Below are 22,676 nucleotides of genomic sequence, written 5' to 3' on the forward strand. Positions count from 1 at the left end.
GTTTAGAGTGTATCCTCTGAGTTCTCTGATTTATTGAACTTCTTATGCTACTTCATGGTGAAAAGTTTGCGCAAGGGCCTTATTTAGTAACTTTGTTTATTTCAGGCAGTATTTGGCAGTTGTATTCAAAGATAAACCCCTGGAGTTATGGGATGTTAGGACTTGTACCCTCCTTAGAGAAATGTCCAAAAACTTCCCTGCAATAACTGCTTTGGTAAGTTATAATTTAAGAATGGAATCGTTTATTTAGGTATGTATATAATGTGGTAAATGTTTTTCTTTTGTTTGAAATGAAATCATTAATGCCATGTATTTTCTTGTTAAAAACAAAATGATGTAAATAAATGAAGATAAATCTTATTTTCTTGGATGAGCCAACCTAATATTACATTTGTGCAATTCCAATCAAAATTTCATTTGGGTTTTTTGAGGAACATGAAAAATGTGTTTTAAAATGCTTATGAAAGAATAAAGTCCGAATAGCTAAGACAACCTTAAAAAAGGGGAGTAAATGTAAGAGGTGAGGCTGGGTCCCATCTGCCAGATATTAATACATATTACAGAACCATAGTAATAAAAACAGTATCATATTGGTGCAAAAACAGAAATGGATCAACATAATAAAGAGCTCAGAACCAGACCCATGAGTATTTGGGAATATAATATACGATAAAGTAACACACAACTCCATGGGGAGAGAATGGATTATTTACTAGACAGTACTGGGAAAACTGCCTCACTCTATGGAGAAAATACTGGATGCTTATCTAATATCACCTGCAAAGGAGGCCGCCACGAAGATTAAAGAACTAAGTGTGAAAATGTAAAACTATAAAATTAGTAGAAGAAAATATAGAAGAATATTTTTGCGACCTGGCAGGAGAGGACATCAGAAACTCAAACCAGAAAGGGGAAAAAAAAATGAATTTGATCACATCAAGGTTAATGCCTTCTATTCAATGGAAGACACCATTGTCAAAGTTAGATACAGAAGACAGGTTGGAAGAAGAAATTTTCCAATGTCTGACACTACCAAGGGAAGAGATCTCCTACAAATGAGTGATGAAAAGATAGGAACCCCACTGGGAATGTAGGGGAAGTATGAGAAGAGGTAATGAATGGCAGGGAAACCAGAAAGGCATAAGCATTTGAAGAAATGTTCAACCTCACAAGTTTTTAGAAGTGTGTAAAGTGAAATAACCATGATATACCTTTTAGATTAGACTAGCAAAATTGGAAAGTGAGCGAGCGTCAGGTGCGGGGTTTAGGAGTCCTTGGACACTGCTGGGAAGAATGAAGACCAGTGCAGCCATTCTGGGGAGCAAACTGGCGGTACTTTGGCAAACAAGACTTATTCTGTGCTCCAGCTGTCCAGCTCCTGCTCGTAAAGGACCTTTTACGAGGATATGACAGCAGTATTATCTGTCACAATGGGAGTTCAGAGGCAGTCTGGGTGTCTTCTGCTTAGAGAACAGACAGATGCACCCATGGAGTGTTATGCAGCATTCCAGAACATCAGGGATGGGACTTAAGTACATCATATTGAGTGGAAAGTGTAAGACACAGAATAAGATGCATAACACAGCACCATTTATGTAAATTACAAATACATGCAGTTGCAGTAACTTCACATTAAGAAAGAACATACACATACGAGAAGACATGGGATTAAATGTATTACAGTTACTGCTAATATAAGGGAATAAATAATAAAGCAAGAGAGGTTTTTGTGGACCTATCCATGATAATGAGCCATGATTTAAGGGGCATGATTGTCTCAACCTGTGCACCTAAGGGGAGGCGGGGAAGGAGAGGCTTGTCTTGGTGGGAATAGGAGACAGCATAATTGAGTTTATGGTTTCATTTTGTGAATAAGAAAGCATCAAAAGTTAGACCTTCCAGAAGTTTCCCATTAAACTTTTATATTATTCAAATCGGCTACCTCAAGCTCTAATTAAAATACCTGTCTATAAATAGGTAAAGCCTAAAGGAGAATTTGTGACTTCCTGTGTAGTAGTACTGAGTAATACTGGGCATAGCTTTTCTGGCAGGATGCTTTGGCAGAAGGAAACCTAGCACTTTCCTTGGTCTGTCTTGTGCACAGGAGTGGTCACCCTCTCACAACTTAAAGAGCCTGAGGAAGAAGCAGCTGGCTACCCGAGAGGCCATGGCCCGCCAGACCGTGGTCTCCGATGCAGAGCTGAGTGTCGCCGAGTCATCTGTGATCAGGTACAGGGCGCTGTTTCCTGCCACTGTCATTTGTAATGTCATTATCATTGCTGGGGGCTTGACAAGTGCCATCCATTTTAAACATACTTTGTTTTGTATTTTACTATATACCCAGATTACTGAAAAGTTACTTTTATTATTGGATTTCTTTCTGCAGTCAGTAATATATGCAGTAATATCCACATATCAGTGTTCATCAGTGAATACAATTATCCTCAGTGCACTTCTGTTCCATAAGCTTCAAATAACGTAAACACACAGATAGACCATATTACCATTTGTGGACACCAAAGAAAATGGAAATTCTAAATTTAAGTCCCATCCCCTTCCTCACCAGTTTTACAAATAAAAAGCCTCAAAGGTGATGATGGACAGATGTAAGGCACCTCTTCTGCTGGTGAGTGTTCTGCAGCAGAAACAGAGCTAAGAGGGGTCTTTCCTTGCGTTAAGTGCAGATCACCATGGCCCTCTGTAGGGGTAAACTTTCTTTTGTTGTATGATTATTTGAGAGTGGTTTGTATTTTCCTATTATTATTTGGGCAAAGATTAGTTTCAGACTTTTTTTTAATGCTTTTGGACCACCTAGTAATGCATCTATATTTTGGGTGAGCTAATGAATTATAGGCGTCATTTTAAAGAAAGAAATACCTTTATCTTATTTTTCTCTGTCCCAAAGCTTGCTGCAGGAAGCAGAAAGTAAGTCTGAACTCAGTCAGAACATCTCTGCCCGGGAGCATTTTGTGTTTACTGATAATGACGGCCAGGTTTATCATCTCACTGTTGAAGGCAACTCGGTGAAAGATAGCGCACGGATTCCACCAGATGTGAGTGCAACCTTTGATTAAATCTTAATCAAGAATTCTTACCAAAGATTTTGTTGGTTCCATATCTAGTGAAGCCACAGTTTAGTTGGGAAGCTCTTTTGGAAAACTTTAATGTTACAAGCTTTACTATTTGAGAGAGGTTATCAATGATTAAATGTATACCATACTGCTGGAGAATAGCATTATAACTATTTTGATTAAATACTTACCGTTTGCCTCTCATTTTTATCCCCACGATAATACTTGAGGAATTATCCCCATTTTATCTCTTATGAAACTGAGGGAGAATAAGTAATTTCCCAAGGTCACCCACCTTAGTGGGATGGCAGAGAAGTGTTTTAAACTCAGGTCTTTCTGTCTGACTCTGTTATCTGTCTTCTTTCCATTTCAAGCTATATCCTGAAGGATTTGACTGACAATCTAGTTTTATTTTGGATAATAATAATCAGGTTGTAAGTGTAATAATATTTACTAACTTCTGTATATCTTTTTCATGGCCTTGCAGAGTCCTTTAACTAAGGGTTCTGGGTTAATAGTTTGTATCAGCATGCATCTCACTAGCTGTTTTGATTAACAGTTTTTATTAACTAATGCAGATTACTGTGATGGTTAAATGTAGGCATGACATGGTTTAAAAAAAGAAAAAATATATATATATATTTAAAATTGTTGTCTAAAAATGGAACGTTTTAGTAGAATGCCAGCCCCTGTATTTTATAGGTGACTTGGGGTCTCATGAGGTCATAGTCAAAACGCCAACTGGAGCTGCAGACATTTGAAGTTAAATGGGCCAGGAGGATCCACTTCTAAGATGGCTCTATCACATGGCTGACAGATTAATGCCAGCTGTTGGTGAGAGGCCTCAGGTCTTCTACATCTGGACACCTCCATACAGCTGCTTTTATGTCCTCCCAACATGGCATCTGGATTCCCTCAAAGCCAGTGATCCAACAGAGAGCAGGAAGGAAGTGGCAATGTCTTTTAAGGCCTAGTTTTCACATTATCCGATTGGATGAGCCCTCTTCACTGTGGGAAATGACTGCAAGGGGCATGAGCACCAAAAGGCAGAATCAGTGGGAGCCTCTTAGAGGCTAGCTTCCACGTCTTGCTTATTAACAGCTATAGAAGAATTAAAAGCATTTCCCCAAACAGCCTTCACCACTTGTAAAAGTAGAAGCTAAAATGTGAAAGTGTTTATCAACTGTAACAGACGATGGACTTTCATTTTTCTTACTACATAGAGCAAGTTAGATATGAGACTTGGTAGGTCTGAATCTATAGTCTATTTTAAGATAGCTCTAATATTGCCAAAAATTGCCAGTAGTTTGAAAGGATGAAAATGACAATGTAAATGTGAAAGTGATGTTTCATAGATGGTCGTAATAGAAAAAGTAACCTAACTTTTAGCGTGTAGGAAGGGTATAGACTTAGGAGTGCCAGTGTGCAGTGGCTGTCCTTTGGAAAATCAGTTTGCTGCTCCTTTAGAACCCGGAGGGGCCCCATCTGAGCTCTTCAAGTGCCACTCTCAGACAGCTCAGTCCCTGTGTTTTCTGATCACTTCACATTTGAGATTAGAGTGTAGAAACAGTCCAACAGAGTTCACATTCTAATTTTTGAGATACCAGTTTAAAAAAAAAAGTTTAAAATTTATAGACATCAGGCACATGAGTTTTTCTTTATTGCTTCAGGATAATTGCACCCCACAGCTTTTAAGGTCCCATTTCTATTTGTGGAGGCCTGAAGTCAGATACAGCAAGTCTATGTTCTGCCTGACAAAAAAAACCAAAAACCCACTGCCAGTGAGTCGATTCTGACTCATAGCAACCCTATAGGGTTTCCAAGGCTGTAAATCTTGATGGAAGCAGACCGCTACATCTTTTTCCCACAGAGATGCTGGTGGGTTTGAACCGCTGACCTTTTGGTTAGCATCCGGCCGATTTAACCACTGTGCCACCAGAGCTCCTGTTCTGCCAGCCAGCCCCCTTTAGTTCACAGCCAGGAGCCACTTTCTCCAGGAATGACCAGCTTAGTAAGGATCCAGCCTCCAGTGCATTTGGTACAAACTTTAGATCATACTATTTTTGGGGAAAAGGAATTGAGCGTCTATTACATAATACATGGGAAATCGATTTGCTTAATTATTTTTGTTTTCTGGAATTAATATGTTTTTCAGTGACTCTAATGTAGAATTCAGCTAGTGTTTTTTTTTTTGTTTTAATCCAATAATTTATCTTACCCCCACACTTTCAAATGTGAAGTATTAAGCATTCGTTTTGAGTTGGAACTTTTCCTCTTCATTTCAGGCCCAGATCAGTAGAGCGAATAGAAATGGTAAAAATGAAGGGGGAAACTTGGCGTCTTTTGCATTGTGTACACTTGAGGAGTGACCGCCTTTACTTAGACTAACTAGATGAATGAGAGAGAATGGATAGTCCTGCTGCTGCCAGCCTTCCTTCTGACCTTTAGTCATCATATTTTACATGGAGGCAACATGTCAGTGTCAAGTAATAATACTCCACTGAGGTGTGTTTTGCATTTGTTCTCCCCTCAGGATTATTTAGAGCTGTAGAGCAGATTTGTTTGTGCCACATCCTCTAAAAGCACACTGGTATCTCCATGTGCTTTGTATCCCATCAATAAATGCTTAAGTAGGAAGGTCTGGCCTACCTTTTCTGTTGTATTAATACATCACATTGTAATTCTAAGCTGGTAACACTGTGGTTTCTTGGATAACTTAAGTTTTAATGCTCTAACTTTTAGAAGTTAGAAAGTAATATTATAAAAGTTCTCACGACTAAAAAGTAAATTTAAAGACAAATTCTTTTTTTTTTTTTAATTGTACTTTAGATGAAGGTTTACAGAACAAATAGTTTCTCATTAAACAGTTAGTACACATATTGCCCTATGACAATGGTTAACAACCCCACGACATGTCAACACTCTCCCCTTCTCAACCTTGGGTTCCCTATTACCAGCTTTTCTGTCCCCTCCTGCCTTCTAGTCTTTGTCCCTGGACTGTTGTGCCCCATTAGTCTTGTTTTGTTTTACGGTGCTGTCTAATCTTTGGCTGAACAGTGAACCTTGGGAGTGACTTCATTACTGAGCTAAAAGGTTGTCCAGGGGCCCTACTCTTGGGGTTTCTCCAGTCTCTGTCAAGCCAGTAAGTCTGGTCTTTTTTTGTGAGTTAGAGTTTTGTTCTACATTTGTCTTCAGCTCTGTCCGGGATCCTCTGTTGTGATCCTGGTCGGAGCAGTCAGTGGCGGTAGCCAGGCACCATCTAGTTGTACTGGACTCAGTCTGGTGGAGGCCCTGGTAGTTCTGGTCCATTAGTCCTTTGGACTAATTAAAGACAAATTCTTAATTAAACATTCTGGTGGTATGGTCAGGAAAGAAAGTAAGATTGTTTTGAAGTGTTGCTTCATATTACCCAGAATTCCATTTATTTTTTATAACTCCTAGGTTTTTTTTTATTATTGAATTCATTATAATAGTATTGATATTCAATTCAGTTTTTCTTTTGTTTCCTGACTGCCACTAGGCCCTGGTGGCACAGTGGTTAAGAGTTCAGCTGCCAACCAAAAGGTCGACAGTTTGAACCCACCAGCTGCTCTTTGGAAACCCTATGGAGTAGTTCTGCTCTCCTCTAGGGTCTCTGTGAGTCGGAATCGACTCGACATCCGCGGGTTTGGTTTTTTAGTTGTTGTTGCCGGGCTGTTACTGTTCAGTTTGGCAAACCATTAGAGCTGTCCTACTCCTTCCTGTGGATACATGGAAGACACAATATATAAGCATCGTGAGAACAAAGCACGTGAGTTTTTATATTGTACTGTAAATAAGTGCAAAAACAGGATTTCTCTGAAAAAGTAGAGAAATAATTGAACAGTAAAGTTATGTAATAGCTGCCATGTATGGACTGTTTACAGTGTGGCAGGCATTGCTTTAAGCCTTTACCTGTATAAATGTAATAACACCGCTGGTAACTCCTCAAGTTTCAAGCTGTTACCCTGTTGATGGTAAATCCAAGGCTCGGAAAGGTGACATAAACTTGCCCAACTCAGTGGTAGAGCTCAGATGAAAGCCCGGGCAGCCTGAGTCCAGAGCCTGGCTCCTCAGGTCTGAGGTGCACCACGCTGTGCGTTTGTCAGAGCTGCCCGCTCCTCTCTTCCCCTCTGTTAGACTGACTGCCGGCACGGGTTTTCTTGTGCTTATTTTTCTATATGTAACTTCTTTGCAGAGCTTTCTCTGAACTCATTGTGCAGATGCCTTTAATCAGCAGTATCTGTTCACCTTCATTATTCCTTAAGGTTCCAGAAGGTACTGATGAAGCTCTGGATCCTTTTATCAATAGAAAAATTGCTGTACAGTTAGTTCTGAAACAGCTTTGATTTCCCTTGGAATGGCTTTATCGTTTTTCGGTGCTACGTAAGTTAGAGACAAGATGGAGAAGTTAAAAGACAAGACCCTTCTCTGGAAGGGTTTCCTTTCCTTTTCTTTTTTTTCTTCTTTTATTCTATTTTTTCATGTAAGGTACTTCTTCCTCAAAAGATGCTTCTTCTGTCTAAATCTGTCTCAAATCACTTAAACCGTCTGTCAAGTTGAATTCTCCTGTTTCTTCCTCATTTAAATTGATGTGCTGTGTTGTAGCTCTTTTAGTGTTGAGGTCTATGAGAGTTTGATGGCATTCACACTAAAACAAAACCCTTTGTAATTAAATTTCACCCAGATATCGTTATTACTTCATATGGCCATTAAGTAAAAATATTTCTGTTATGATGGTTTGTATGTAGTGAATCTTGTATTTGTTGTTGTTTTCTAGGGAAGTATGGGCAGTATTACTTGCATCGCTTGGAAAGGTGATACATTAGTTCTTGGCGATATGGATGGAAATTTAAATTTTTGGGATTTGAAAGGCAGAGTATCCAGGTATGAGCCACGAGTGGAATTTTTTATTTGATTAAGAAAAAAAAAAAGTAACCTTTTGATTTGTATAAATACGCTTCCATTGGAGGCTGTGACTTGGCAAACAGGATTGGTAGACATGGCCAAGTGTAGTTTGGCCCCTCGAATCACTGGTCACCTGAACTTGGAAGGAAGGACCTTGAGGCAAGCCCTGGGTCAGTCATGGAAGACTGATCTGCAGGTGGTCCATGTAGAGAGCGGGGACACAATTCCTGCATTATTAAAGGACAGATCTTTCTGTCAGATGTCCCTATCTCAGAAAGTAAAATGATTCTCTCACCACCAGGCCTTGTCAGAAATGGAAGTAGGATGAGACTTGGTATGCTGTTTCCACTGACTATCACACCGAGCATCTTACTGGTGTTTTGGTTTGCGATTTTGTTTGTCCTCAGAGGGATACCTACACACCGAAGTTGGGTGAGGAAGATTCGCTTTGCCCCTGGTAAAGGAAACCAAAAACTAATAGCAATGTACAATGATGGAGCTGAAGTATGGGACACCAAAGAGGTAGGCCTGCCCCTAGAGAATGAAATGTAAATGAGCTGCTGCTCACCTGGGCTGTGGGTTTAAAATCCTCCTGATTTAGAAATGAAAACTCTGTAATGCGTTTGCCAAGTTATTATGACAAATTAGTTTCTTCTTTTTAAAAGATTTTACAATATTTCTGTTCTAAAGATGACAGCACAACAGATTGTTTATGTTACCACTGTCTTTGGGACATTTAAAATGTGTCTGCATGTGGGAGATGGATGGCCAAAGGCTGCGCAGTTATAAACTTGCAGTGGGCCTTTGCCACGGGTGCGGTCTCCTTGACTGTTTGATTCAGAATAATAAACAACTTCTTTTTGCTTTGAAAGTGACAACCAAATTTACTCTTGAAGGTTCAGATGGTGAGCAGTTTAAGAAGTGGAAGAAATGTGACCTTTCAGATATTGGATGTGGACTGGTGTACATCAGATAAAGTGATCTTGGCGTCGGATGATGGATGCATCAGAGTCCTGGAGATGTCGATGAAGTCCACATGTTTTAGGATGGATGAACAAGAGTTAACCGGTATGGAATCCTAATGAGAAGGTGCTTTGACGCTTGTCTTTACTTTCCCACAGGCTGCGGTCTTCAGGGGAGAGAGCTGCTTCTGTTTCATTTCAGTCTCATTTTCTAAGAATCTGAGGTTAAGAAAATATGTTAGCTTCAGTCTTGAGTGTTTCTGTCACTGGGATGCTGTCCTCCCTGTGACTGCAGATGTCAGTCATCCCCCGGCTCAGGTTTTGTAAGTGCCGTTTCTTTACCCTCTTCTGAGTGGTTTGTCCACAAGAGAAAAGATGGTTTACTCAGAACACAGCACTCATCAGAGGCCACGAAGCTAGTGATGAGGGGCTGGTTGTTTCGTGGTGATCTGTGTACCTTTTGTGGCTGTCGGTCTTTGAAAAGGCACTGTGGAAAGTGTCCCGAGTATCAAGGGTTTTGAAGCCTATTTTCTGGCTTGTTAAATGGCCAGTCAAAGCAAAATTAGATGATTCTAGTATCTTGCCTCTTTTTGTATGGTTGTTTGAGATTTATTTTACCAAAACAAAAAATTCTTTAGTAAAAAGGACCTCCTATGTGACTTTAAAAAGAAGAATGGAAGGATTGTGAATGTATCCATCCATCAGTCAGCTTGAAAGGCAGGTTTGTCTGATGAAATGCAGTGTTCATCGTTGGAAGATGCTCCTGGAAGGAGGGAGACAGACGTCCAAACTGGAGCCGAGCAAGGAGCGTCCTGCAGTAAGTGTTGCTCCAGGCATACCTGTGGTGTGCTTTCAAGGCTGTCTGATCTGGAAGAATTTTCATAAGACATTCGTACACTCATTTACTGAGCATCAGCATAAACTCTCAGAATGGTCTGGGAACAATTCTAGAAAGTGCTTGTGTCCTTGCAGAGAGTATATGGTGCCTCCAGAGACAGGAAGGGTTTGAAAACCTGCCCCCTCACTTGGTGTCCGTGCTTCAGGCACTACCAAGCTTCTGCTAATGTTGGCTGGGCCGCCTTTAACTTTTGTCTTTGCCGCCAGCTCCACCCCTGCTACTATACCCACCGCTTCTTAACTCCATAGCTGTGATTGCCATCGAGGGAAGCCAGCAGTTGAGCTGTGTATTCCCATATCTGTCCCTGGTCACTGGCTGCTCTGCAGAGGGATCAGGACCTGCTCCCAGAGAAGGGTGGGCATTGATAGGAACTTTCAACCTGAAGTTATTAAGGAAAAGAGTCTTTTTTTTTTTTTTTTAAATTTAATTACTAGTTCTAAGTAAAGATGTGTGCAAATATAATCTAAATGTTTGAAAAGGTTTTCTTTTGCCTTTAATTTAAAGTTTGAATCTAAAAAGCTCCAAAGCCAAGGTAGCTTGTTCTTAAATTAAACTGACTATAGAATTGGAGCCCATCATATTAAACCACACTTAACGCTATACTTGAACAGCTGGCCTACAGCCAGATTTTAGATTGCACTTTTAAAGTTTTTCTAATTAAAAAAAAATCTTTTCTACCCAAGTTTTCTTTGTAAGTCTTTACTGGTGCCGTCTTAGCCAGAAAAGGAAAAATTTAAAAATAATAATGGGGAAAGGTCAAGAAAATTGTGCATACATTTCCCAAATTGAACTTTAACTCAGAACGACACTCAGTAAATGTTAAAGACTGAAAGCTCGTGGTGGTGTGAAATACGGAGTTAGGAATAGACGTCTGTGTTTACCCCCAGATACATGGCAGTCTGGTTTGGGGAAAATAACCTGTGATACGGTTCTATTCTGGGTAATTAGACTTCTGGCTTTTTGATGGGGGATAAAAGTAAAATCCGTTAGAGTCATGTGCATTGATACATCAGTATTTAATTATTTTCTTCAGTCTTCCTTGATAACAATTAGAGAACATCATGATACATCATTTCAAACCTGTCCATTTTTATAGAACAACTTAGATAACCTGTCTTCCTCCTCTCCCTGCTCCCCATCCCCCGTAAAGCGAGGGTCAGACAGATTGAGAAGATAGGAATCCGTTTCTGAATCTAAGAACCCTTCTTGGCTGCAGCCTGATCTTAATATCCTTTTTAGCAGCATCTAAAAGAATCGAGAGGATGTGACTTGCTTAATGACATGCGAGTGTTGTGCAGTTTCTACCCACTCTGTGTAGTAGTATTGACGTGCTTTCAGAGGCTAGCTTTGCTTTCTCCCCAACAGTCACTGCTGCACACGGCTTTCCAAAGTGAGCAGGTACAGAAAGAGACCTCCTAAAGGCGGGTTTATGTGTGTGTGTGTGCATGTGTGTGTGTAGTATGTGTGTGTTTGCTTATTTTACAAAAAGAAACCCAGAATATTCCAGAAATTAATAAATTGTTATCTGTAGGAAGTGGATAGAAAGATGGTGGGTATGGGGATATGAATGAACTTCTCTGATTATACCTTTTTTATATAGGTGTAACTTTTGAACCACTTAATTATATATATTCAAAAATACAATGAATACAATGAATCCTAAAATTGAATACAAGAAACAGTTGAACCTAACTGTATAACAAATTTGTACCATAACCACACACACACACACACACACACACACACACACACGCACGCAAATAGTTCAAGTAATTTTTATTTTTTTTCTTAGGAAACTTTTGTGCTTTTGCTTTGGTCCAGTTGTGCTGACTTCCCCTATATTATGTGTTTTCCTTCCCTTCAAGTAACTTTTAAACACAGAACCCTGACTCTACACCTTTAGTGGCTTATATTCTAAGGACAAAAAGAACTGCAAAGGAATTTTGAACTTTACTGAAATAGTTGACAGTGGTGCTGGTAGTTCGATTGCGACTCAGAGCAGCGTAGAACTGCCTCATAGGGTTTCCAAGGCGTAAATCTTTACAGAAGCAGACTGCCACATCTTTGTCCTGCGGAGCAGCTGGTGGGTTCCAACCGCCGACTATTTGGTTAACAGCTGAATGCTTTAACCACTGCACCACTAGGGCTCCTACGCAAGGATCATTAGTGGATGCTAAGTCATTGGGCAGAAGGACGTTCGGGCCTAGGAAATTGTCTGGCAGTATCTCCCCTACATGTGACTAATTATAACGGGGGAAAAGTGTCTTGATAAGAGAGCACACTGGTGAATTCCACCTTAACTGGATGATCAATTTAGTGATACCTGTGAGGAGACCATCTAAGGTGTCCCTTCTGATGCGATGCAGTGGAGAAGTACATGATATCCCCTGTGCAGTGTTCTTGTGAGAAACGTCTAACCTGAATCTAATCCTCAGATATATGCATTGTTCCCTGCTGACAGCTCTGTAAACTGTCTGTAGCAGTATTAAACTACATTTAAAAATAAAAACAAACCTTTTTGTCCTAGAACCTGTGTGGTGCCCATACCTCCTTGTTCCCAGGGCCTCCCTGGCCTTAAAAGCCTTCTTACTACACCAGCCTTGGAACGGTCAGTGTACTTTGGACATTTCTCAAGTGTAAGTAGTTTCCGTTTTCGTTTTCCTGCCTTAATCTCCGTGGGGTTGAAGGACACCCAGGAAAATCAGCCATGGCCTGTACTGCAGGGCTTAAAAGTAATGGAGCTAAGCCTCAAAACCAGGTTAAGGCAGAGAAGGCAGACAGACTCCTTCCCGTCTGTGTCTGGGGTCTTTCGGCAGCGTGGGTGTGTGAGGGGGCTGTGAAGACATAAGCTGCTGTCGGTGGTTGTGTGGTCATCGTAGGTCTGAACTGGAGCATGTCACCATTAGGAAAAGGATGAGTCTGGATATGGCTGATGTAGGCCAAGGAGATACTGGGGGCCAGGACTAATTCTTTTTAAAAGTGACGTCAGTAGGCTGCTTTAGAGGTTTATTACATTTTTACAAAGCTCAGTGTCTGCCTTATTGCAAAAAACTGTTCACAGAAACTATAATTAGTGGGTATTAATTAAATCCACAAATGTGTACTGAGTATGTGTAGTGCACAGGTAGGCATGGGATAGGGAAATTGAAAACAATAATACGGTAAGGTCTGTATTCTCCAGGAATGATCTTCTTAGAATTCTGCAGAGGAGAATGAACAAATTTCTTTAGTCATTGCTAAGTTTCTCATTTTGTTGTTGTTGGGTGCCATCAAATTGATTCCAGCTCACAGCAACCCAGTGTGACAGAGAACTGCCCCATAGGATTTTCTGGGCTGTAATCTTTATGTGAGCAGATCACCAGGTCCCTTCTCCCGTGGAGCAGCTGGGTGGGTTCAAATTGCCAACTTTTCGGTTAGCAGCCTTATGCTTAACCGTTGCACCAACAGGGCTCCTAAGTTCCTGTTTAAATGAATCTAAATCTGATAGTTTTCAGAGCTGGCTAATAAATTTTCTGGTTTCTTGAAAACCAAAGTCTTTTTTTACTCATCGCTTTGTCTTGACTCAGTAAGATAAGAGCAGACGTGAAAGATGATTGGTGGATCCCCGAGTAGACTGTTGCTATTTGGGTCTATATCAGGCTTTTAAGCAAGGACTCCAGAAAGCTGTTTTCTATGTCAACATGGGCCACAACTTTTTTCTGGTGAAGGAATAAATGGTTTTAAGTAAGGAGATAATGAACTCATTCAAAATTTTTTCTGTGCAGTGATTATCCAGAAAATGAAGAAATAAAGAATCTCCTTCAAGAGCAGTTGAATTCATTGTCAAAGTAAGTACTCTAAGCATGCCTTATTAGAAGATAGCAATCTAAGAAAGAAAAGTACAATAATATAGGTGTTTTAAAATTAAAGTGAGTTGTGTTTTGGAAAATGTTTGTGGCCCAAGGAGACAGCATTTTGTTGATAGAGGTTTGTTTTCCTTAAGAATTTTTGAAAATGTTCTTATTTAATATTACAGCGACAGAGCATCTGACTTCAGCGAGTTAACAAGGATCAGATTGCTCTGGTCTGGATTCAGGGAGAGCTAAAAGCTTCGGGCGGGCCTTCGCACACGTCCCTGCCGAGCTGCACGGCAGAGGACAGACCCGGGTGATTCTCGTGTGTCAGCTGTCCTCTCCTCGAATGAGTTTTCTGTTGTCAGGTGCTGTGTATGCACAATTCTAGCTAAGAAATTAATATGTTCCCTAGAGCCTGGACAATTTTCAAACTACGTATTAGGAATAATACTGCAAAGGAAGTAGAAGAATATGGGTCTGCAGGGAGTGCTTGGTGAAACGTAACAAATTTTTAAATCTAGAATCTGTCACCCACAATTCATATATTTAATAAATTAACCATAATAGAGTGTTTTAATGATCACATATTCAAAATAATTACATTATTGTATTCTCCATCCAAAGATTAACATTTATGTTTAAATGAAAAACTATAAAGACTGCCTTCCTGAACGTTGTACACTTAACTGTTTTCAAAACACCCAATTCGTAAAAACAGTAGCCTTCGAATAGTTTGAAAAATAAATTCTGAGTACTGTCTTCTCTGAAGTATATACTGTTCCTGATGACTAGCAAAATAATTTTGTATAGTTAGGTAACTGTTCAGATTTTCAAAATATGAGTTGAACTGTTATAAGAGTGTAAGGCAAAATCAGCACCTGCAGGTCCCCTGTGGTGGATGAGAGATGCTACATCCCCAAGCATGAAATACTCGAAGCCCTATTACGCTTGTATAATTCCAGGGTCAAGTAACTTTCGTTAGGTACAGTTGTATCCTTTGAGTGTAATTTTCCTATTCCAGAGTATATTGATGTATCTCCTTGTATTATTATTTGATTAAAATGGTCACCTTACCATTGTTTGGATTCCTGTCTGCAGTGACATAAAGAAACTCTTGCTTGATCCAGAATTCACCCTCTTGCAGAGGTGCCTGCTTGTTTCAAGGTAACACTGATAGAAGCTTCTCTGCCAGATACAGAGAATTTCAAATTTGATCATTTCTCTTATTAGGGGTTTTAGTTATCCGTTCACCCTTTAGATTTGACTTACAATTCATTTTGCAACTAGTAATAAAAACAGGAAAACAGATTATGAAGGTGACATCTAGGACTTAAGGCTATCTTTATTGAAAGGGCCTCCTCCTGCTTTTTTAAAAGTGTGTTTCAAAATATCAGCCACAAAGGGCATGTATTTAAGTATACTCATAAATTCCATTTAAAAGCAATAACCTGTGCTGTCCCACTGTAAAGTTGTCACTTGTAAAAAGACCTCCCCCTCCATTCCTCAGAGAATAGATGGCAACGTATTTTCTCATCCTGTCTAGCCAGTCACCCCAGAGGAACTGTTTCCTAATGTGAAAGGTATGCTAGTGGCAAGCCAGGTGAATAATTGCCCAGGCTTCAGTGTTGCTCTTAACACAAATGAGTCGATCGTCACAGAGACAGTTTGAGACTTGTTAAGACTTGTCGTAATCAGACTTTAACGGTATTGAATGCACGTAGCACAGAGCAGGGAGACTTCTGGGTCTGAAGGGGCCCTGTGCAGTCAGGCCCCTGTGTTGTTGGAGACCCAGTAGCAGGGCTGAGAGCCTGCTGCTTCACCCCTGCCAGGCACCAAGTCAGCATCCCAGGCGGTCTTTCAAGAGGCAGCACTATGTCCCTAGTCCTTCAGGCTACTCTAGAAAGCCCCGTCCAGACCAGCGTGTGGTACGTGAGCTCCATTGTAACCGACGACATCCTTCTCAGGCTTTACGGTGATGAGTCGGAGCTACACTTCTGGACGGTGGCTGCCCACTACCTGCACAGCTTCTCCCAGGACAAGTCAGCCGCTCCTCGGGAAACTGTGAACAACCCCCTGGACATATGTTACGACATACTCTGTGAAAACGCCTATTTTCAGGTATTACGCTTTATGTATTAAAACCTTTAAAGCTACCATCTTGATTACTTACAGCTTTGTAACTGTCATAAATTTGGGAAGCTTCGACTAAGTTAAGGTCCATGTAGTAGAAATAAGTCTGTCTGCACGTTAGCATTAAAAAGGTCTGACTCAGAACTTGAAAAGCTCATAAACAAATATTCCATTCACTTGGTTTGAATTTACTATTCTGAATTTATAAAGGTAGCTTCATTAATTTTTTTAACCTTCAGTAGAGTACTCTTGATGGTGTAGTGGTTAAGCACCTAGTTTCTAACCATAAGGTCAGTGGTTCGAACCCACCAGTTGCTCCGTGGGAAAGATGAGGCAGTCTGCTTGAGTAAAGATTTACAGCCTTGGAAGCCCTATGGGGCAGTTCTACCCTGTCCTGTAGGGTTGCTGTGAGTCGGGATCGATGGCAGTGGGTTTGGTTTGGTTTTTAGAGTACTTCAATCCATAGGGGTTTTTGTTTTTATCTAGTTCTATTTGAGTACCAGTTTTTATAAGCAGGCAAACATGTACATAAACAATACTACATTCCAACTTTTTACCGTTTCAATTTCTTGCTCAGTTGGGTTTCTGTAGCACTGATTCTCTAGCAAGTTCAGAAGTCAAAGTAATATTTATTAAAATGACTTTTTTAAGTAAATTAAATAATTCAAAATCTTGTAATCCAGACTCAGTCTTCTTTTGTTTCTCTTTTTTTCTTTCTAGAAATTTCAGCTGGAAAGGGTTAATCTACAGGAAGTAAAACGGTCAACTTACGATCACACAAGGAAATGCACAGACCAGCTCCTCCTCTTGGGTCAGGTACAGCAGATTTGAGAACACTCTTCATATTTGGTGGAGTTGCTAGTCGATTAGTGTTTCAGAGCACCACACATACACAGCACAGCATTCTCCCCTTTAGTGAGTCTCCTTCTCTGAAAGTGTAAGTGTAAATTTAGACTTTCTCTCCAAATACTACTGACAAGTCTGTAAGAAAGCAAAAGCGTCTGGTTAATCGGCTTGTATTTTTGGCTTTCACAATGTCAGATGAAGCCTTGCTATTTGTTTTGCTTTGTTTTGTCTCTCAATTGACTGGTACAAAGCCAAAATGAGCAGTCCCTTGAGCACCTGTCTGAGCCAGACTGTGGTTTCACGTCCGTCTCAAAGCAGCAGGTGGTCCTTTTGTTCCGTTTTTTGTACCTGTACACAAAGTGTTCAAGAGCAGTTCTTGACAATGAAGTCTTCCTTCAGGTATAAATGTCAGTATTCCATATTATGAATTAAAAAGAGTTACGTTGAGGGAAAATCTTCTCATAATCAGAGAAACCGTTTCCCTTATTAGACGGACAGAGCCGTGCAGCTGCTGCTGGAGACAAGCGCAGACAACCAGCACTATTACTGTGATTCCCTGAAAGCCTGTTTGGTCACAACCGTCACCTCGTCAGGCCCTTCTCAGAGCACCATTAAGCTGGTGGCAACTAACATGATTGCCAACGGCAAGTTGGCAGGTAAGGCCTGTTTTGTGGGTATATTTGTCAGTACTATGGAAAATCAGACTCGTTCCCAGGAAAGAATTTCATGCAAGTGATTGTCGGGGACGTTTTTTCTTTTTTATGTGTGCTCAAGAAAAATCGAAGTTATTGCTAGCTATTGACCGTATAATGTAATCATCCAGACCTGTTTTTAAGAGTGAAGGGGCACTTCTAATAATTATGCCAGGACAGTAGGCGTAAATCAGACTATCCTCAGCAAACCAGAATGATGAAAACCAGCGAGTGAGATGTGCTTTATCTTTAATTTCCTGGGCTGTATCTGTGCTTCCGACACAGATTACTTGAGTGGTAACATCGCAGAGCTCAGTTTTGATATTTGAGTCAGGAGTATATCCAGCAGGTGTGACTTAGACAGGGCAGGGCCAGGTCGTGGTGAATTGGTTTTTGGTGACATGGCAAGGAGGCGAGCTGCTTGTCACCAGGGCTGCTGTCTTTTCTCCAGAGGGCGTGCAGTTGCTCTGCCTGATCGACAAAGCTGCAGACGCTTGCCGCTACCTGCAGACCTATGGCGAGTGGAACCGGGCAGCCTGGCTCGCAAAAGTAGGTCACGTCCAAGGGCCTTGAGCGTTTGGGATGAAGGTTCAGTCTTGACTTTTGGTTCTTGAGTTGGAAGTGTTTTCTGGCCTGCAAATGCTTTGCAGATATCTTCTTGCAACTCTCATCCTCCTCCTATTCTTTATGAGCATAAATTACATTTCTGCTTATTGAAACATGGTGGTTGCATTGGTGGCGATGAGGTGAAAGCAGGTGCCTCCTCTCCAAGCTGTGGCACGAGCTAGGAGGTGTTTGTCAGTCCCCGCATCCCCCAGGCCCAGGTCAGAGTCACTGCTGTTCACATTGAGCAGGAGGGCAGGACCTAGTGTTTGTTCCAGAGGAACCTTCCCAGTTTGTTGGAAGTGTTTTTTTTTTTTTTTCCTTTACGTCATGCAGGATGTTTTTCTTTTTAATGTGGGCTTCTTTCTCAGGTTCGTTTGAACTCTGAAGAGTGTGCTGATGTCTTGAAGCGGTGGGTTGATCATCTGTGCTCTCCACAAGTCAATCAGAAGTCAAAGGCCCTCCTGGTCCTTCTCTCCCTGGGCTGTTTCTCCAGCGTGGCCGAGACGCTGCACAGGTACACCCCAGAGTGCCCCGTGGGCCGCTGAGGACTGCTGGGACTCATCACTTGACGCCCACTTCAGGCTCTTCAGGTGGATGGCGGCACTCGGGTGGAGAAAGTGCTCTTCAGGTTTATTTAAAAGCCTGAAGGAGGAGGCCCATCCGTGCTTATTCAGCCTTCATTTGGTCTGGGAGCTGGGGTATTTTCCTGCTGATATACTCATTAAACTGAACAGGTGCCTATTCAAAAAGGATTTTAAAAAAGTCTTCAGGGAGTTAGGGCAATTCAGCTTCCAGTAGAGCAACTAGGAGGAACCCCGGAGAGCAGTAGGAAGGTGACAGAACAGCTGGTGAGGTAGAGATGTCCCCCTCTGAAAGTCTCAAAGAGCAGTACCTTCACGTTATTAGGGGACATTCTGTTTATTTAAAACTAAGGGAGGAGGTTGAGGCAAATGTGGCAACACAGCAGTTGTTCATGTGTATCCCATCTCTGTAGATGTCTGTGTATTTAGATTATTTTATATATGTTTTTAAGTATAAAAAAATTCTTGGGGAAAAAAATCTTGGGGTTGGCAGAGAAGAAGATGAACACAGGCATTTTCCCCTTTCCCTAGTAAACGCCTTTGGAGGCGCGAGTAACTGACGTAACACTCGGGTTTCCCGGGGACGTGTGTATGGGTCTTTCTGTAGAAATACGATGTGAATACTAAAGCCTAACCTTGTTTTGGTCTGTTTGCCAGCATGAGGTACTTTGATAGAGCTGCCTTGTTTGTGGAAGCCTGTCTGAAGTATGGCACAATGGAAGTCAATGAAGAGACAGATATCCTTTGCAAGGGTGTTTATGCTGAGGAAGAAGAAGGGGCTGTGATGAGCTTTAGGATTCCTCTCTCTTGTGCTGCCTAGGCAGGAAGCATCGTACACTGAGGAGGATCCATACTCTGATTCACCAAAGCCAGGAGAAAGGGAGAAATGAGAGGGGAAAGAACGGGAAGAAGGCCACTGCCACACTGGCATTTGCAGGAAGGAAATGTAAAGGGTAAGGATCCACGGTTTTGTAATATGGGCTTGAACTTCAAACAGAGATAGAGGAAATAGTGTAGGGGAAGTGTAGAGGGCCACTTCTTTGAAAAGTACTATTTTGAAGGAATTCATTCTGTGGCATAAAGTTTTATGTATTTCTCTGGAAAATATACACTGGCATAAATAAAAAAGAAAGGCTTTCCCTGTCACCCATAGTGAGGAATCTGATATGGAACAAAATGCAGCACCTCCAGGACATGTCACACAGGCAGGTCACTGTGGTCCCCCTGCAGCCAGGAGCACTTTAGTTCTTCTTCCAGTCACTGGAGTCACGTTTTTCTTTGGAAAGAATGGGCTTGAGAATACAGCTCCCAGTTCCTTGTGTTTGCGTGTTGTTGTTGTTAGGTGCCGTCAAGTTGGTTCTGACTCATAGCGACCCCGGGCACAACAGAACGAAGCACCGCCCTAAGGATGGTGAGGATGGCACAGGAGCGGGCACTGTTTTCTATGTGCAGATAGTCGTTCTTTCTCACTGCATCTTTCTCTTGTAGTCTTCCATGGTAGCCTCATTTTTACAGGCCAGCTGTTTGCTTTTTTTCTGCATTGTTTACAGAACACTAGACTGAAACCTAAACTTTTACCCTAGATCTTATAGCTAGTCGCTGGTAAAGCTGACTGGTAAAGTAGCCATTTCAGATACCAGAACACAAAAGAACAGGGCTGTCTGGAAACTCAACCCGATATTTAGGGCAGACCCTGGTTAGTAGAACCTCTGGTGGAAGCTCTGTCTACTCAGAGACGGCCGGCCTCCCTGACTCAGGTTTCTCTTCCGTGCTGCCATCTTACTTTTTCTAGCCTTTAGTGGGGTGTAGGTCATGGGAGAAGCTAGAGGGTCTCTGTGGGGTCTTCTCCTTGAAGAAGGAGCTCTGGGCTCAGCTGGGTATGAGGTCCACTGATGGTACTATTGAGAGGGCACCTCCCTGGTGAGGAGGCCCCTGCACTCAGCAGGGCCACCCTCCAGGGACTTCCACTCTCGGCCCTGCTCAGGGGCCTGGCAGAGCTGGCTCCTCTTTCCTGTGAGGAGCACGATCGCAGCCCGTTTTGCCCTGCTGTTCCTTAACTGCGGTTTACAGAAACTCATCTTTGCTGTATATGCAGATTATGCCCGGAGTCTGAAGAACCTGGGTTTTAAACAGGGAGCTGTTCTTTTTGCTTCAAAAGCTGAAGCAGCTGGCAAAGATTTATTGAATGAGCTTGAATGCCCCAAGGAAGAACGCATGGATGAGTGACGGGCTGCTATATGCCAGGAGCGCCTTACCTTGGAAGCAGGGTGGGCAGTGGTTGGTCTGGCTGTGGTCCCAGTCTGATGGAGGAGGCCGAGGCCATCCCTTCGAGCACCTTCTCTGGCAGGGCCTGGCCAGCTACTTGTCCACCATGTCCCTAAGGCCATCTGTGCACAGTAGTACATGAGCATTTACAGCATTAGAATGAGCATTTACAGCATTAGAAGCAAGTCCTACATCCTCTATTTACTGCAGAGAAAAACGTGAACGCTTCAGATTTGGAAGATGTGTAACGTTTTATACATTTTAGAAGGAGAGCTTTGAGTCCTTGGAAATACTTTTAATTTTTTTAAATTAAAATTCAAGAGACTGAATTGCTTTTCTCATTGGTAAATTTAAAGATGTTTGAAAAATCCTTAGTGAAATAAGCTCGTGAGAGCTGTCGTCAGGTTGGCGCAGATACAGGCAGGGCAGAAGTGCTTAGGAAATGGTTGGCCCGAGCGTTCTGTTTCCTGACCTTGGAGACAGCACTGTTGATACCGTGGGGAAGGCTCATGGGCTCAAAGAGAGTTTTTAAGCTTTGTTTGGTTCCAGGATGTGGGGTCTTTGATATTTTGGATTTTAACCCCTTCTGCGACGTGTTACAGTAACCTCATTTTCGAAGTCTCTCTTTGTGCTTTAATTTCTTGTCTAGGTTCTCCCAGTAGCTGAAATACATGTGATGTGACTATTATAAATTATTGCTAAGAATTTAAATGTATAGAACTTACAGAGATGACGAATAAAAAGATTCCATCCGGGCCTTTGTGTTCTCTGTGTTGCTGTGTGTGTGAGTAGTCAGTCCACCTGCCCCTGCTCCAGGCTGTGCCTGCTGTATCCAGAGAAGCCGAGCTGTAGCAATTCAGGCACAGGGCAGCAGGACTCAATACCAGGGAACGCTGGTCCCACAAGATACGCCTCAGAAAACAAATAGGTGACCAGCCAAATGAGTCGGGTACACAAGGCATTCTACAGCGTCCTCTGGAGATTGACAATGCACATTATTAACACATTAAAGGCTCTGAGAAGTCCTACAATGAGGAAACCTACTTAACTGTTTCAACCAACATTAACCAAACACATTTGACCAGGAATGCCCTTTTCCCTCCATTACCTTTACTTCCTTCCTTCCTTCTGTCCTTTTTTCCCTCCCTCTCTCCTTCCTCCTCCTTTCTTTCTTCTTCCCTTTCATGCTGCCTGTTAAAATCCCACAGGGTACATGCTGAGTGCTTTGGAGTGGGCACAGCTGACAGACTCACAGGGACTTGCTGGGATAGGATGCTATTCTAAGCAGGGGACAGAGCAATGATGCCACACTCCCCAGAGGATTTCTGGAGCACCCTGCATCATAGGACTGGGGTGACCAAGGGTCTTAGCCTCACAGGGTGTCAGTACCTGAACCGCAGAGGTGGCTTCTTTCCAGAACACAGCTGCAGGGCCCTTGTTGAACCTGACCTGGGTGATGCGAAAGGACTTAAGGTTTCCCCAGAGAGAAGCTAAATCCTCTGTCTATGCAAAGCTGGGCTTCAGATGGTCAAACCATTTTTTCCAGGCCCAGAAGTTTCATAGGGAAGAAAAAAACACTTAAACTCAACAACCAAACAAGACAAAGCAATCCCGAGAGCAGCCTTTGCAGGTTTCTGAATAATTCGTGCCCCACGGCTTTCCCTCTGTTCTGTTTCTTAGGCTCCCCAGGGTGGAAGGACTCAGCTGTGCTGTTTCTTCCAAGGGGTTGTCCTGCCTCTGCTCACACACTGGCCGTGGTGGGATGCTCACTACCCCCCAGGCTATCCCTTCTGTGACTCTCCGCCCCCCCTCGCCCACCAGGAAGTACTGTGTCAGTGACACGTCTCCTGAGGACTCTTCCCCCCC

At 42.1% G+C, this 22,676-nt stretch overlaps 1 protein-coding gene across 1 annotated transcript in view; it reads left to right on the top strand.

Moving 5' to 3' along the window:
• Positions 1-21,834, top strand: part of WDR11 (WD repeat domain 11) — a 53,352-nt gene extending 31,518 nt beyond the window's left edge. Inside the window, exons 13-28 of the mRNA XM_023729879.1 lie at positions 106-214; positions 2,105-2,229; positions 2,906-3,053; positions 7,870-7,976; positions 8,405-8,519; positions 8,894-9,065; positions 12,385-12,493; positions 13,622-13,684; positions 14,789-14,854; positions 15,655-15,808; positions 16,541-16,636; positions 17,157-17,322; positions 17,810-17,907; positions 18,333-18,478; positions 19,203-19,282; positions 20,614-21,834. Coding sequence (XP_023585647.1) covers positions 106-214; positions 2,105-2,229; positions 2,906-3,053; positions 7,870-7,976; positions 8,405-8,519; positions 8,894-9,065; positions 12,385-12,493; positions 13,622-13,684; positions 14,789-14,854; positions 15,655-15,808; positions 16,541-16,636; positions 17,157-17,322; positions 17,810-17,907; positions 18,333-18,478; positions 19,203-19,282; positions 20,614-20,771 — 1,912 coding nt within the window. The 3' untranslated portion in view covers positions 20,772-21,834. The remainder of the gene's footprint in view (positions 1-105; positions 215-2,104; positions 2,230-2,905; positions 3,054-7,869; positions 7,977-8,404; positions 8,520-8,893; positions 9,066-12,384; positions 12,494-13,621; positions 13,685-14,788; positions 14,855-15,654; positions 15,809-16,540; positions 16,637-17,156; positions 17,323-17,809; positions 17,908-18,332; positions 18,479-19,202; positions 19,283-20,613) is intronic.
• Positions 21,835-22,676: the final 842 nt, after the last annotated feature.

This window comes from Trichechus manatus, unplaced genomic scaffold (assembly GCF_000243295.1).
Source record: "Trichechus manatus latirostris isolate Lorelei unplaced genomic scaffold, TriManLat1.0 scaffold00031, whole genome shotgun sequence".
In the NCBI taxonomy this organism is placed as follows: domain Eukaryota; kingdom Metazoa; phylum Chordata; class Mammalia; order Sirenia; family Trichechidae; genus Trichechus; species Trichechus manatus.